At 41.6% G+C, this 17,423-nt stretch overlaps 1 protein-coding gene across 1 annotated transcript in view; it reads right to left on the bottom strand.

Moving 5' to 3' along the window:
- Positions 1-17,423, bottom strand: part of MYT1L (myelin transcription factor 1 like) — a 180,198-nt gene that overhangs the window by 121,914 nt on the left and 40,861 nt on the right. Inside the window, exon 3 of the mRNA XM_066596421.1 lies at positions 14,676-15,013. Coding sequence (XP_066452518.1) covers positions 14,676-15,013 — 338 coding nt within the window. The remainder of the gene's footprint in view (positions 1-14,675; positions 15,014-17,423) is intronic.

Raw genomic sequence — 17,423 nt, 5'->3', positions numbered from 1 at the left:
CATACCTAAACCATGCTGCACAGATACATAACTTGAAGCTTCTGAGCCCCAATGCAAAACCTGTAACAGGACTGCCAACTATAATGCTTTATTAATAGTACTGGGCTCCCTATACGGAGAAGAGAGGACTTATGGGCCCCCTAAGGCTCCTGGGCCCGGGTGCAACCGCATCCCCTGCACCCTCTATAGTTACGTCTCTGGTTCAGTGTATATTAGTGCATATTAGTTTGAACCGAACTTAACCAATACAAGGGAAGGTGAGGGAGGAAGAGAAGGAGGAGAACAATAAAGAAGCATAGGAGGAGAAGCAGAAGAAAACAATATTTTTGTAAGCTTACCTGAAACAAACTGCCTGAGGTTTGGGTTCACATTGAACCAAACCTTTAGCAAAGGTCAACCCAAAACAGGGTTCAAGTGTTTTGATTCACTCAGTAGGGGTATATCATTTATAATGATGCTGCGAAGTCACAGCCAGATCTTCTGTAGGACATAACAGGTTTGTGCCTTGGGAAACGGTACAGAAAATGGCTTCTGCTCCTATAGGTCAATGTTGGTTTGCAGCTCATGCAAAGGAAATGAGTGCAGTAGTCTTCATTCAATAGTTGTATACAGACGGGGCAGATGCATTAAGGCTGGCTGTCTACGGGTGAGCTGTCATTGCAAGATCCGCGGAGATAAATCACCCGAGAACCTCGCATGACACGCTTTCCATAGGCTAACTATGGAAAGCGCATTCCGACGTCCATGAGAGGAGAATCATAGCGATTCTCCGCTCACGGGATTCAAATCGTGGCATGCCGAAATTTTTCGCAGTGAGCCTATCTATTAGATAGACTCACCACGGAGACCTGTCAGTGCACGCCCCGCCTCCTCTCCCGCAGCGGAATATTGCCAGCGATATTCCATCACGGCCACGGACAGGCAGCCTAATGAAAATTCAACAGTTTTCTGGTGTAAATTGTACCAGAAAGCTGTCTGACATGTATGCTACATTTATAGTATTGCTTGTAGACACTTTTTCCAATTCATCCAAAGAAAGAACATGGCTCCAAAAATGGGGGCATGGCCTAAATGTGATATTGTGTGCCAAAAATTGCACATGAGCCACTTTGATAAATCTGACGCATTTAAAAACTGTCAGCGACAGGCGTAAACAAGTGAGAATGGAGTAAAAGGTGCTACCTCTAGTTTGGTCACTTCTTGGAATACCCATATGTCACTTGGTGCAATCTATGGTTGGTAAAATCAGCTGCATATTTCCACTATAATGCAAGTTTCTTTGTAGTGACTTTTACAGGCCACAGGTGGCCACTTCACTCCCACAAAGCCACGCTTACTTTTTACAAAAGTGGCAAGGGCAGCGAAAAATGCAGAAAAGTCAGAACATTTTTCTGCAAGTGGAAATGCACAAAAATGTGACTTTCATATCAAAACCTGGTGTAAATTGTATTACGAATTTCTCCCTTAATTTTGCACTGACTAACTTTTGGACATTGTTAGTAAATCTGCCCATTATGTCTCTAGTTCAACTTGGTGTCCTACAGTGTGAAGGCAGAAAAGGGAAAATCCTCCCTTTTAGTTTCATCCAATTGCTTCTAGTCTTTCCTTGTACAAATGAGAATAGGGCTGATCCCTCTGCACTGTGACAGCCCTTCAGATATTTGTAGACAGCTATTAAGTCTCCTTTCAGCCTTCTTTTTTACAAGCTAAACATTCCCAGATCCTTTAACTGTTCCTCATAGGACATGGTTTGCAGACCGCTCACCATCTTGGTAACTCTTCTCTGAACTTGTTCCAGTTTGTATATGTCTTTTTTTTTTAAACTGGGGTGCCCAGAACTGGACACAGTATTCTAGATAAAGTCTGACTAAGGAAGAGAAGAGGGGATGATTACTCCCTATTCCCTATGCCTCTCTTAAATCCTAGATTTGTGTTTGCCTTTTTTTGCTGCTGCATCACACAGTTTACTCATGTTCAGTCTGCAATCTAAAAGTATGCTCAAGTCTTTTTCACGTGTTGCTGCTTAGCCCAATTCCTTCCATTCTGCATGTGCTTTTTTCGTTTTATTTTGCCCAGATGTAGGACTTTGTATCTATCCTTCTTAAATACCATTCTGTTAGTCGCAGGCCACCCTTCAAGCTTGTCTAGAGCTTTTTGAATCCTCTCTCTCCCTTCTATATTAGTGAGCAAGTTTCCTGTAAATTAGTTTCAGTGGGAATCCACATTAGAAATGGAAAATCAAGCTAATCTAAGTGACTTCCTATGAAGTCTAGTCATCAGTACTTGAATAGCCAGGCCCATGATTTCATACATTGCCAACCTTGTGAAGTTTTTTTATGCAACAATGTGGAGAGTATACTGATAGTGATGTGAATCATGGAAAATTATCCAACAAAAGGTAATTCAACTCATCGCAGCTCATTGTTTCTTAGCACAGATGGACTATAACATTGGATAACCAGTTGCTGTACCATTATGTCTAAGAGAAACAGAAAGGTGAGACTGCAGTAGGCAAAAGAGGGCAAAAATTGGATCATGAAAAGAGGCAAAATATCACCTACTCAGATGAATCCAGTTTTCTGTTGCACCATGCTCATGGGAGGGTCAGAACTTGCTGCAAGCAGCATGAATCGATGAACCCTCATTGCCAGCTGTACAAAAAAAAGCCAGTACCTCCAAATAATTTACAGCAACTGTTAGGAGCTCTCCTATCCACATGGGCCAGTTTTGCTGCAGAATGATTTCAACACCTAGTGGAATCCATGCCATGACAAATTGCTGCAGATCTGAAAGCCAATAGAGACCCAACGCAAACACACTACTTGTCAACATTTTAGAGCACCTCAATTTTTCCAGTTTTAATTGATATTTGCATCGTTTAATGTCTAAAATGTTCTTAGAAATGAAAGCATGAAACAAATAAGGTGCATAAAAATAATGGATTAACTTTGTTTTACCAAATTAAATCTATATTTTTGATTTTTCAAAGTGGCCCCCTCTAGCTTATATGACAGGCTTACACAGCCAAGGCATGTGTTCTACTATTGTACTCAGATATTGTTCAGAAATTTCTTCTCAACATTGTTGCAGAAGTTCCCACAAATGTGTTGCACTTGTAGTTTGTTTTGCTTTTCCCTTCTGTCTAGTTCATCCCAAACAAGCTCAATGGGGTTTAAGTCTAGAGACTGTGCAGGCCATTCCATTCTTTGAAGTCTACTGGATTTTTCTTGTCTTCTTAAGTAGTTCTGACATAACCTAGAAGTACATTTTGGATCATTGTCTTTCTGTAATATGAATCACTGACTAACTAGGCGTACACCATGGCATATCAAAATGCTGTGGTAACCCTTTTAGTCTAGTGTGCCAGTCACTGTGTGCAAGTTGGCAACTCTGGATCCAATTGTCAACTGATTTTGTTGTAGCCTTTGGTCTGACAGACCACTTCCTATCAGACTTTCTTCCAATTTCCAAGTATCTTTTGATGGTATAACAAACTATACTGATTGCCTCCTTGGCTTTATTGGCAATGTTTTTGTAGAACAGTCCTACAGTTTAAGGGTTATAGTTGTCTGTCTGTTTTCGTTGCGTTTTTTTGGCCATTATGGTATCAATGTAGTTTGTCCTGAAGAACAAAACTACTCCCATCCTGCCCTAGAGGGTGTTGTAATGCAGTCTGTTCCAGTCTGTTGTAATGCAGTTATATAGAATCAAAAGGTTTGAAAGTAATGTACAAAAGTTAAGAACACTTAAAGGAATAGTTCCTATCCAATTTCAAACCATAATTTGTTCTCTGTGCTGCAGAGCAGTTGTCCTTAATGTGCTCCCTGAAACAAGCTCCATGGTTAAAATCATGAATTCAGACTATTTCAGGTTAAAATTTTGAACCTTTGAACCATTTCATGTTATTTGATGGACTTACACTGTGTTAATGTCAAAAATAACTGGAAAAAATGGATTTGTTCTAAAACCTTTGACCAGTAGTGTATAGTGCAAATTTGCTTACCAAAATTAATATTTTTTAGAATCCATAGGCAGCACAAGCACAAATGGGTTAAGTTCCCTTGGTGCAACCAAATAGATAGATTAATAAGCAGCAGTTAACTAATTAATCAATTAGCCAACCCTATAAAACAATGCAGAGGACTTAAGGCCCATTTACACGCAAAGATGATTGCTCAAAATTCGTCCAAAGGATAGGGAGAGTGACAGTTTTAGCGATTGTTTTGCATAAACTACTAATTGGACACCAATACCCATTAGCAGCTTATTACCTTCATTTGCATGTAAATGAGCCTCCAGAAGTAGTATGCAGAGAACAGCAGGCTGTCTGTTCTCTGCATACAGCTCATTTGTTCTGCCACTGGGCTGCAAACTGAATACAATGTAATCAGCGCTCCTGTGGAAAACACAGCATGCAGTCCATCAGCTCCACAGCCGAAGGATGAATTTTATGCTCACCTAAAAATCATCGTTCGTCCGAAAAGTAAATAATGGTAGCAGGTACACGCTATAATTGAGCAATAATCATTGCGTGTAAATGGGCCTTTAGAGTCAATGTGTCATAATAAAGCAAGGTTGAATAATAACTTAGGGTGAGAGATTTGTGCTGCCTATGGACTCCAGCTAATAGAAATTATTGTAAGCAAATTTACACTTTCCTAATTTTTCTGTGTTAGTACAAGCACAAATGGGATTCGTAAAGCAATAAAACTTTGGGTGAGATAGCGGATGCTGATTCCCGAACTTTGTTGCCAAAATTCAAGTCCTCTGTTGAGGTGTTTGTCTAGCTTGTAGTTAGGATAAAGGCGACCATGTGGTAAATTGATAGGTTTGGTCTAGCGTTACATGTCAAACTTCAGCTGTATAATGTGCTCTGATATACATGGGGGAAGGTAGCCCTGAGAAATCAGAACATTTTTCGACTGGCCCTCTAATCCACCTTGTGAGGGTGGCTTCGCTGGCCTCTTATCCTTTATTAGGACCTTAGTGTTATAGTAACAGTGCCTATGGATATACAGTAAGACTGCTCTTTTGGCATCAAGAATACACTGCTTTTCTTGTTCTCCATCCTGTGGATCTGGAAAGAGTACAGGAAAGTATATTTTCTGCTTAATGTTTTTCTCTGGAGACTACGAACCTCTGAGGGCTCAGTCACATGGGCGCCGATCCACCCATGTTCCTGCACAATGAGACGGCTGCACCACGTGCGAACAACTCTCTGCATGACCGGCTCCATTGATGGCCATGTGTTCCTTCTTCCAACGGTGCGGAGAGTCGTCCGCACCTGCAATGCAGCCGTCTTATCATGCAGGAACACGGGCTGATCGGCGCCCGTGTGACTGAGCCCAAAGTCGGTATCCATAGGCTCAAACAGCGGTTTGGTAAAAGCTGAACACCACATTTATGAGATCCCGTGCAGGAGCCTAGAAGGTAGGCATGTGATTCTTAGAGAACTTCTGTAACTGCACATTGGTGGCTGTAAATTGCACTTTGAGTGGATTTAACCTCAAGTTTTCTGTTTTTTTAAAAAAAGCCATTTTATAAGACTTGCAGGATAATGCTCAGATAATCCAAAGAGAGGGTGTTTTGATCACACCATGTTCTGAAGAGACCTCAGACTATTATATACCTTGGTGGTAGAAGATCTGCAAGTAGCCAACATAAGGCCTTAGTCAGACGGGCGATTTTTCACGCGATTTGCGGATCGCATGACGGATGCGCATCCGCAAATCGCGTGACCGATGCGCGCAAGTCGCCCGCAAATTGCCCGAAAATCTGCTCCTAGCCGCGTTTCATTAGAAACGGGCCGGAGCTGTCCAGCGCATTGCATTCAATGGAGACGGCAATACAGCCGTCTCCATTGAAAGCAATGCGCTGCGGGCGAGCCCGGGATGAATTGTCGGTAAGGGCTTAAATATATAATCCCTTCCCTGCAATCCATCCTAAAAAGTGTTAAAATAAAAAAAAATTGTATACTCACCTTCTGCCGGCAGCCGGAGCTCCGTGCGGCCGTCCTGCAGTGGGTGTGAAGGGGGTGTGAGTCAGACCTGCCCCCTGATTGGCTCAGCGCTGAGCCAATCAGAGGCATGCCTCACTCACACCCATTCATGAATTCATGAATGGATGTGAGTCAGACCTGCCCCTGATTGGCTCAGCGCTGAGAGGCAGCAGTCACTCGCCCATTCATGAATTCATGAATGGGTGTGTGAGTGTTTTCAGCCTCTGATTGGTCAGGGCTGATCATTCAGCAGGCGGGGATTTTAAAGCCCCGCCGGCTGAATAGTGCCAAGAAGCAGTTCAGGAGAACTGACAGCGGCCGCGGCTGGACTCCGGCTGCAGCGGAAAGGTGAGTATACAATTTTTTTTTATTTTAACACATTTTAGAATGAATTGCAGGGAAGGGCTTATATATTTAACCCCTTCCCGACAATTCACCCCGCGCACGCCGGCAGCCCATTGCTTTCAATGGCCGGCTGTATTGCCGCTCCATTGAATTCAATGGGCAAACATCGTTCTTCTCTGTCACAGCTGTTACAGCTGTGGCAGAGAAGAATGATTTGTCTTCTATATGTTCTCAATGGGGTCGGCGCTGCTGCCGCCGGCCCCATTGAGCGCATATAGAGAAGAGAACAGGAATCGCAGATCGCAGATAGGTGTGATCTGCGATTTTTTGTTCTATAATTTATCGGACGAGCGCATAAAAAGCGCTCATGTGTCCGATACCATTGCAAAGCAATGGTTTTATAAAATCGCCGGACGCATGCGCGTGCGCAAATCGCGCGAAAAACCGCCCGTCTGACTAAGGTCTAATAGTGATTACTTAGTTAGGGAAACCTAATTCCATTAGATTTTTGCATTCAGCTTACAGACTCTGAGATGGAGTGTGTGAGGATGTGGATGTAGAATGCCCATCTGGAAAAACAGATCCACTGTGGGTAGAAATCACCAAGAGCTGCCTTCAATAGCACCCATGAGAGAGAGAGAACCATATCTGATGGGCTGGGATGGAAAATGCTGATCAATTCGGCTTCTTTCTCTAGCACCTTTCTCAATACTTTGGATATAAGAGGGAGAGGAGGCTAGATGTAAACTAGTTTTTGTCTCCAGCCAACAGACAGACCATATAGTGTCTGAGTTTGCTGAGAATGTACCAGGGGTAGAGCTTGACTTTGGCGCTCTCCTCTATCACTATGGCATCCAGCACTGGCCTCCTCATCCTCAACACTTTCTGTAGAAACACTTCTGGATTGAAGCTCCATTCTCCAGGATGTAGACTCTTGTGGCAGAGATAGTCCACTTTCATATTTTGGACTCTCCTGGTATGAATGACTAAGATCCCCAATACATATTTTTCTACATTCACTGCAGTCTGCCAGCTCTTGGTGTCTTTCTGCTTTTTAATAGAAAAACAGTTGATAAGTTGTCTGACTGAACCAGAACATGATAATTGTGGAAAAAATACTAAAAGTTAGAGAGGTAGTCTCACCACTCAATTGTTTCATGTTAGTACATAAGGCCTTGTTCTTCTTTCACATCTTTTGGACTGCAACCTATTCCACATGTGTAACCTAGCCCCAGAACATAGTAACATACATAGTAACATAGTATGCTAGGCTGAATCAAGACAATGTCCATCTAGTTCAGCCTGTTTCTGCCCCCCCCCCCTCCTGTTGATCCAGAGGAAGGCAAAAAAAAACGAGGCAGATGCCAATTTAGCTCATTTGGAGGACACAATTCCTTCCCAACTCTCTAACCCATTTGTCCATTTGTCCATGGAATGATGACTATGGCGTAAGTTGGAAGACTCAATACTCTCATTGTAAATCAGACCATCATGCTGTTGTGCGTTATAAAGGCCGTTATTGGTCAAAGTTTTGACCACTGGAACCGAAGGGAGACTACAATGAAGCCTAGGATACTTCAATTGCTGAGAGGGAATGAGGTGAGACTTGTTGAGATTGATTCAAAATCCATGGTCTTGCAGGAGTTGAATTGTCACCTGAAGATCTTGCTGAAGTAGATGTTTTCAGGACGCCCTCACTAACCAAATTGTTTAGATATGGTATGACGCATATACCCTTCATTCTGAGAGCTGAGTTTATTACTAACCTAAATACACTCGGTACTGATGATATGATGAACAGCAGACATGGGAAATGCAAATGGTGGAATCGAGTCTCCCATGTGAACTGGAATTCTCAAAAAGGTCTCGTGGCTGGGCAAGATTGGCTCATGAAGGTAAGTATCTGTGAGGTCTACGGTGGCAAGGATGGTTACTTCCTCCAGCACTGTGATGATGAAGCGAATGGTCTCTTTTTTCAATTTCTTTTTGTGAATGAATTATTTGAGGAAGGTGGTGAGGCCTATGACCAGCCTTCACTTGTCTGCTCACTTTTGGACCAGGAATATTTTGGAATAGACTCCTTACCCCCTTGCCAACTAGGCTTACATAGCCTGTATTATTCATTTAAAATTTAACGGCACCACTTCTGGTGACTTAGCCATTGCGTCCTTTCAGGTGATGCAGTCGTTTTCCGCCTGTCTACTGGTGATGCACCAGCGTCAATTCTGGAAATGTGTCATGTTGGCATGCACTATACCAGTGATATGCTCTGCCATGTCACTTCCTGTGCCCCTGTTCTAGAGCTCCTCCAGCCACCCCAGCAGGTCCCCATCTCTGCTATCGACTGTAGAAAGAGGGAATAAGGCAGCAGTAGTGAGCTTGAGATGCTGTTCTAGGCACAAAGGGGGCAGTCAACTACAAGCTACACTTCCAGGCTGAGAAACAGCATGGAAAGCAGCGGGACCAGACCCCAGAGCCTGCAGAGAGCAGCGCGTCACTCACCTGCTCCCGCGGCCCCGGCTCTTTCATGTGCCAGCTGCCGGTAGCCGGCGCATGCGCAGAGCGGAGCCAGCGACCGGGGAGTGACGTCTCTGTGCGGGGTGTGCGAGCCCCGCACAGAAATAGAGCATGCCGCGATTTGTTTGCCGCGCGAGATTTTGCGCGGCCAAATCGCGGCCGTCTGCCTAGGATTGCGTTTGCTAAAAACACAATTCTATGGCAGCTTCCATGGGCAGAAATTCCACGGAAAATCCCGCCGCGGAATTTCCGCCCGTCTGCAGGCGGCCTAAGGCAGTGGAACAGGGATCACCCTGTACATGCCATGGAAAGTAGAATTGTAAACTTCCTGACAATTCCTTATTGTAGCGACTTCCTAACAGGGAAGGAACCCGTCTGATGATCCTCCTAGGAGAGTAAAAAAATACACTGATTCTCAAGTCCTCTGCCATGCTTTATAGGGTAGGCTAATTGATAAATTGATTAATTAGTTAATTGCTCCTTATTAACCTGTCTCTGTTTGGTTGTACCTAGGGGACTTAACCCATTTGTTCTTGTGCCTCCGTAGGACAACCATAAAATTAGAGTTTTTGACTCGTTCTAATGATTCCATGGATAGGTTTCTCAACCAATACCAGTATTGCTGCAGCTTTAGTTATGGGTCGTCTTTCCTGCCTCTTGATTGGGAATTCCAACTAGTTTTATTAGGCAGTTATATGGGAGCAGGGAATATCACTTCATAACTGGACAGATTTGCAGACCAGTAGTCTACGAGAGTTGCGTAATCTCTAATAAAGGCCATACCGGTTGTCACCCAGATTTAGCTGAATATATTTTTTTAGCATCTTGATATAAGAGGACTCAACTGTAATTGACAGAGATAAAAACACACTTAATGATGCTAGGTATAACCTGTCATAATGTCATTTAATTATTACTTGACAGTAGAAAGTAATAGTAGAAGCAATAATGAAGAAAAGAATCTGTGACTATAAGGGATTAAGATGAATCTGGCGCCGGCGTGGCAACTCAAATAACCCTCCTGCTATTAACTTGAGGGCTCTCTCCTCACTTCCTGACACTTCATGCCAAATAAACTCCTGAGCTGAAGCACTGTGACATCTATTTCCATTCACCATGGTACAGAATGAAATGTAGATTCTGGGCAATTAGTTATCAGCTCCACTGAAGTTGTGGTATTACCCAGAGTAGAGATTTCCTGAACACATCTGAGCGACGAGCTGTCAGGATCTCACCGCCTATACAGTTCCCTAATATATTAAATATCACTGCTCTCTGTCTTTTTGATATTCCCTTTGACACTCAAGTAGATAAATGCAGTCTGGATCTTGATCAATACCCTGTAAAAGGTTGTTGATAGCTGGAAGTATTTTAAGCTACTCCAATAGCGGCACCCAGAAACGGCAGAATGGAGGGACAGCTGAGAAGATCATCTACCGATCTTCACCCTTTGGCCCAGAAATATAATTTTGTCCCAAAACTGTTGAGTTACTTTAAGTGTCAAGTTAAAGGAATTTCTTCCTAATAGCAAAAAGTTCTCTTCTTGGTTTCGCGAGAGAGATCATTTCTGTGCCCTATGTGCACAAAGCAAGGAAGAGCGTTGTACTTCTCTCCATAATGCATTGCACCTCTGATGTTATTGCAGAAGACTCTTGAAAACTGTAAATAATTCTTCATTACAAGAACCCTAAAGGAGGTGTCGATACTCTTGATCAGATGGCACACACCTACAGTTGTAAAGGAAAAAGGAGATGGCCAATCACAGTATTCATGAACTGCATTGATGTAGCCGGAATTGCATCGTATGTAGTCTTTTTGGCCAAAAAAGACAAATCTTCCTTACAGATCTAGCTGAAGATTTGGTTCGGGAACACATTAGAAGGAGGTCAAAACAGGGGCTGCAGAAAAACATCACTCAGTCCACAGAAAACGTTGTTTCTCCTCGTGCTGGAGGAACCTGTTGTTACGTCAGATACACTGAAGGAAAGTAGGTGTCACTCATGTGATCCCAAGAAAGGATATATGTGATAGTTGTAAGTATAATGTGCGCAGTGAACACTCTGCAGTTACAAGGAAATGCCCAAAAGGTTTGAAGTAAATTAAAGGGGATTTCCAGGGAGAATACTAATGATGACCTATCCTTGATAGTTGATCGCGGCTTGGGTCTGTTGCTCAGAACCCCGAGCGATCAGTTAAGTGGGAGCATGCGGTCAGCGCCACAAATACACTGAGGTCGGCCCGGAGGCTCCTATGTAGTAGCCGGCGCTTGTAACTGGAGGCACGGCTCCCATTGATTTCCATGAGAGCCGTGCCTGCAGTTACAAGCGCTGACTAAAGATGAGCGAGCGTACTCGCTAAGGCAAATTACTCGAGCGAGTATTGCCATTTTTGAGTACATGCCCGCTCGTGAGAAAAGATTCGGGGACCAGCGGAGGTGAGCGGTGAGTTGCAGGAGTGAGCATTGGGGAGCAGGGTGGGGGGGAGAGAGATCTCCCCCTCGTTACTCCCCGCTCTCCCCCACTGCCCCCCGAGCCCCGCCGGCCCCCGAATCTTTTGAGACGAGCGGGCATATACTCGAAAATGGCAATACTCACTCGAGTAATTTGCCTTAGCGAGTATGCTCGCTCATCTCTAGCGCTGACCACTACAAAGAGGAAGAATCCTGAGAGGTTCGAAAGCTCGCAATAACATCATGTAGTTTTGTTAGCCATTAAAAGGTATCATATCTACGAGATTACTTGGTTTCTCTTGCTTGGAACAATCACAATAAATTCCTTAGTGTCTAAGAGATGGCACCAAGGAGGCTCTAAGGGACCTGGTCTAGGTAAACTTGGGGGGAGAGTAGCGTCAGGCTAAATGTTAGTGCAGGGACCCTGGCATGACTTGCAGGCAAAGGCAGCAAAGGGGAGCCAACATGGCTCAGGTTGCAAAGCCCAGGGGCAGGGGCTACTATTTTACAGCCCTTTGTGTGGGCACTGCAGGGCAGGGGAGAGACTGGCCATGGGACGGGACTCAAGGTGAAAGCGTTATTCATGGCTAGGCCCATCCCATCAGTGTGTATGAAGGTGATTAAGAAAAAAACATATGTACATATATTAAAGGGAACCTGGTTTTAGGACATTAGACTAATACCAGCGCTACATTAATGAAGTTGCACTGATTACCATACTGGCCTTATTATCAATGTTGTATGTAAGTTATACCTAAATAATCAATGTTTTAAAAACTCCCCCAACATATGTAAATGCATATGATAAATGAGACCTAGTACTTATCTGGTCTGTTAATGTCTTGGAAATTGATGGAATCAGTACCATTTTTTACCTATTCCCTCAACCTAAACCCTATGATAGTATTATTACTTCTGCCCTAGTATTCTAGGATGCTATCTTGCTGTGAAGTTTAATGTAGTTTCACCATACAGTCATTTAGCTTCTATGTTTCCCTGTGAAAACATAGAAATCTATGGAAATTGATATGGATTGGAATCCACATAGTGGCAGTATGCAATTCTAGGCAGTTAGTATATATATGAAGCCAGTGATATCCTAAAGTAATAGAAATAAGGTTAATCGTAGGTACTAAAATATTCAATATTGAGATAATGACTATTGAGATGTCAGAACTGTTGGGAATACAACCTTATATGTAATTACCCTATGTCATATATTGCAGACCCCATATCTGAAGTCCTTGGGACGAGGTAGAGAATGAAGAGTTAAATTTACAACCAGAACTGATTTGTTGGAAACTCAGAGACAGAGTCCAAGACATGAAAATCTCTTCGGAGACTATGGGTGGATATTTACCTATTGTCAGCATACAGCGATCTCCCGCTGATCATAAAGCTCGACGAGGAGCATGGAATATGAATGTACATTACTTTCCTTCAAGCTATTATGGCAGACACTATAACTACAGGAAGCTTCTTAATGTCCAGTCCCTGCATGAGATAAACTCAATGTACTTTTCTGGCAGAGACCAATAATAACGTGTGCTGACCATGGCTCAATACCACTGCTAGGTGCCAGATGACAAGTGACTTGTGTTTTTGTAGTAGCCATACCTCTATTACTAATGCAATGTATCACTGAAACACAAAGTGTCTTTACAGGGAATGTGTCTTTAGAAACTATTGTTTAAATTATTTTATGTGGAACATATTTTTTTCTAATTTTTGGTGATTCTTGTTTAATTTATATATAAAGTCCTACATTCCTGCAGTTTTCACCCTGGCCACTAAGCCTAATTGATAATGAAACACACAAAAATAGACTTCTATGGCAGAGTGTTATGGGTGTGCTCTGTGGCATCTGTAACAACACTCTCCCATAGATGACAATGTGCTGGGAGGGGGAGGAGGTGAGTTGTGACCATCATCTATTGTGAATGGTAGATCCTATGTTATATATCTATATCTATATGTTTACTTTTGTAATCTTGTCTATGGTGATAATGAGATGACTGCTTAAAATTGATCTGTATAGAATAGGAACAGGAAGTCCTGGTCTACTATTAGGTCTAGTGGTCAGTATGAAAACTGCAAGATATTATGATTTTTCTAACTATACATAATGACATGAAAAATAAAATACATTTTAAAAAATCACAAAAACTTTTTAAACATGTTTCACATTAAAACTTGACTTAAACAATAGGTAATTTTCTGACTTTATATATATATATATATATATATATACACATATATATACATATATATATATATACATACTTATATGTGTATATATACATATATATAGTGCTATATGTGTGTGTGTGTGTGTGTATATATATATATATATATATATATATATGTGTGTGTGTGTGTATCTCCAAGTCCAGTGTCAATGTGTGGGGTGGGCTCAGTAGCTGAGCCTGCTCTATACGTGGCAGATGTCATCTGTCTTTGACACTTTGTTTTAATGTAATTATTTTCTATTGGCCATATATGGGTCAGTATTTGCCCAGTAGAAGATAGAATCGATGGCAGCAAATACAGAGGACAATACAGATCAAACAGCAATGAAATACTAATAACATATGGTTGCAATGCCATCTGTAACATGTCCGTATTATGGCTCAATATGTGTTACAGTACACTAGTCTGAAGTTGGCCTTGAGGTTAAACATTTAAAGTGATCTTCTACTCCCAGGACAAAATTAGTCCAGGGACTGGAGGGAAGAGTTATATTACCATGTGCCGTCCTTTTCCTGGTTCCGCCTCAATCCACCTGTTCCTAGGACCTCTCTGCATTTCTTCCAACATGGCCGTGGTGCTTCTCTCCCTACTCAATACACATTGTACATCAGTAGGCAGGCAGTACATGTTGCTTCCTGATTGGCCCAGGCTGCCCATATGAGCAGCACAGGCCAAGGGTATAATATCTTACACTACTGATTGGGTACTCTAAGAATCACCATGGCTATTTGGAAGTTTGAAGAGAGGCCCAGGAACAGGCAAATCGATGGCTGAAGCTGGAAGAGGGTGGTACAAGGTGATATAACACAGACATCCCTGATCCCTGGATAACTCTTTCCCCTTGACTGGAGGGTTTCATTAATCTAGACAATACAAGTACACCATACATATCTTGATGTATGGTAGAAAACCTTGACTTCGATTCATGTTCCATATTGTTCAACTTTGTATTTTACTTTCTAACTAACCTTAGATATGAATCTGAGCAGAGACAATGAAGTATGATTGCTCCCCTTTGTACATGGTTGATGGGTTGAGTAATTGATGAAGCTCACAAGGACAGGGACTTAAAAATATCGGCATTAGTAAATAACACCCTAAAAGAAAAGATTTTACCTTGGTCGTCGTCATCATCGTAGTCGTCATCCTCCTCTTCTTCATCGTCCTCTTCTATTTCCTCTCCTTGCTCTTCTTCCTCCTCTTCGTCTTCTTCAATTTCGTCCTCATCATCTCTGTCTAACTCCTCATCTTCCTCATCCTCGTGGTCTTCGTTATCGTCTGAATACTCTTCTTCCTCTTCCTTCTCATCCATTTCCTCCGTGCCGTCTGTTTCATAGCACTCGTCTACCGAAGAGTTGTCAGTTTTTGAGGAGTAAGGTTTTCTTTTTGGTGAAGGTTCTAAAGGCTTGTTTTCTTGAGTTTTCCTTTTCTTGGCCAAAGGACAGCCGTAAACACTACAAGACAGACCAGATTCTAATCATTAGTATGTGCCCAGTGCTTTCATAGTATAGCAACAGTAGTATATAGTAGCAATGCCAATGTAACATCCGATAATCCTGCAGCCCAGTCCATTATATTCTGTCACATATTTATTTAGACTTTTTTAAGCTGCAGAATGTAATTTCCAGACATTTATGGAAAAAAAATACACAGTACACATACAACTCAAGCAAAACTCAGTTTTGGATATTTTCGCCTAGGGCGCACTGGAGATGCGGAGATCTACCCACACATATTTGTCAGAATTAGTTACTTCTGGTCCAACATGTTTGACATGGATCCTTCATCCTGTGTCTGGGTCATGCAGCTACTGTATTTGTCTAGCCCTGGTTTAGTTTAGATTTTCCTTTCCATTTATGCACTGTATGATTTTTTTGTTATGCAACGGGTATGGCGTTATTGCAGGTTTTAGTGCTATGTAGCACGACTGTATATAGATAACTCATGTGCTTCAAATATAGCAAACACCTTGCATGATTACATACAGTTATAAACACATGGAATCATATCTATCTCTCTCATATCTATCTATCTATCTCATATCTATCTATCTCTATTTCTATCTTCTATCCATCTATCTCATATCTATCTATCACATATCTATCTATCTATTTATCTATCTATCTCATATCTATCTCATTATCTATCTATATATCTATCTTCTATCCATCTATCTCATATCTATCTATCTATTTATCTATCTATCTCATATCTATCTATCTATCTATCTATCTCATATCTATCTACCCCGTTTCCCTGAAAGTAAGACATACCCTGAAAATAAGACATAGCATGATTTTCCAGAATTTTTGAGGATGCAAAATGATTTTTCAAGCTTACTCGAAAATTAAGCCCTGCTAACAGTTAATTAAAAAAGTCAATTTAAATAGTATCCAGGCAGCTATACATGTAAAAAAGTTAAACCTTTTTGAACAAAAATTAATATGACACTGTATTATTTTCGGGGAAGCACAGTATCTATCTATCTATCCCATATCTATCTATGTATCTATCTATCTATCTCATATCTATCTATCTATCTATCTCATATCTATCTATTTATCTATCTCTCATATCTATCTGTCTCTCATATCTATCTATCTATCTATCTATCTCTCATATTCATCTATCTATTTATCTATCTCGTATCTATCTCGTATCTATCTATCTATCGCATATCTATCTATATTTATCTATCTCTCATATCTATCTATGTATCTATCTATCTATCTATATATCGATCTATCTATCTCATATCTATCTATCTCTCATATTTATCTATGTATCTATCTATATATCGATCTATCTATCTCATATCTATCTATCTATCTATCTCATATCTATCTATCTATCTATCTATCTATCTATCTATCTATCTATCTATCTAGCTAGCTATCTATCTCATATCTATCTATTTATCTATCTCGTATCTATTTATCTATCTATCTCTCATATCTATCTGTCTCTCATATCTATCTATCTATCTATTTATCTATTTATCTATCTCGTATCTATCTATCTATCTATCTCATATCTATCTATCTATCTATCTATCTATCTCATATCTATCTATCTATCTCTCATATTTATCTATCTTCTATCTATCTATCTTTCTATCCCGTATCTATCTATCTATCATCTATCTATCTATCTATCTATCTATCTATCTATCTATCTATCTATCTATCTTTATATATATCTATATATTACATACATAGTCACTCATAATCATATATGCCCATGACAGTCCATTTGCACAATACTTTTGACATTTGGAAATATAGAAACAGCAACAGTATTAAAGGGGTTGTCCCGCGCCGAAACGGGTTTTTTTTTTTTTTAAACCCCCCCCCCGTTCGGCGCGAGACAACCCCGATGCAGGGGTTAAAAAACCCACCCGCACAGCGCTTACCTGAATCCCGGCGGTCCGGCGTCTTCATACTCACCTGCTGAAGATGGCCGCCGGGATCCTCTGTCTTCATGGACCGCAGGGCTTCTGTGCGGTCCATTGCCGATTCCAGCCTCCTGATTGGCTGGAATCGGCACGTGACGGGGCGGAGCTACACGGAGCTACACGGAGCCCCATAGAGAAGAGGAGAAGACCCGGACTGCGCAAGCGCGGCTAATTTGGCCATCGGAGGGCGAAAATTAGTCGGCACCATGGAGACGAGGACGCCAGCAACGGAGCAGGTAAGTATAAAACTTTTTATAACTTCTGTATGGCTCATAATTAATGCACAATGTATATTACAAAGTGCATTATTATGGCCATACAGAAGTGTATAGACCCACTTGCTGCCTCGGGACATCTCCTTTAAGTGATGCCAATCTCTGTACGGCATTGAGGAATACTTTTGTGCTATA

The sequence above is a fragment of the Eleutherodactylus coqui genome, chromosome 1 (genome assembly GCF_035609145.1).
Source record: "Eleutherodactylus coqui strain aEleCoq1 chromosome 1, aEleCoq1.hap1, whole genome shotgun sequence".
Lineage (NCBI taxonomy): Eukaryota > Metazoa > Chordata > Amphibia > Anura > Eleutherodactylidae > Eleutherodactylus > Eleutherodactylus coqui.
Note: the sequence above shows the minus strand (reverse complement) of the source record. Positions and strands in the feature narration are given on the sequence as shown.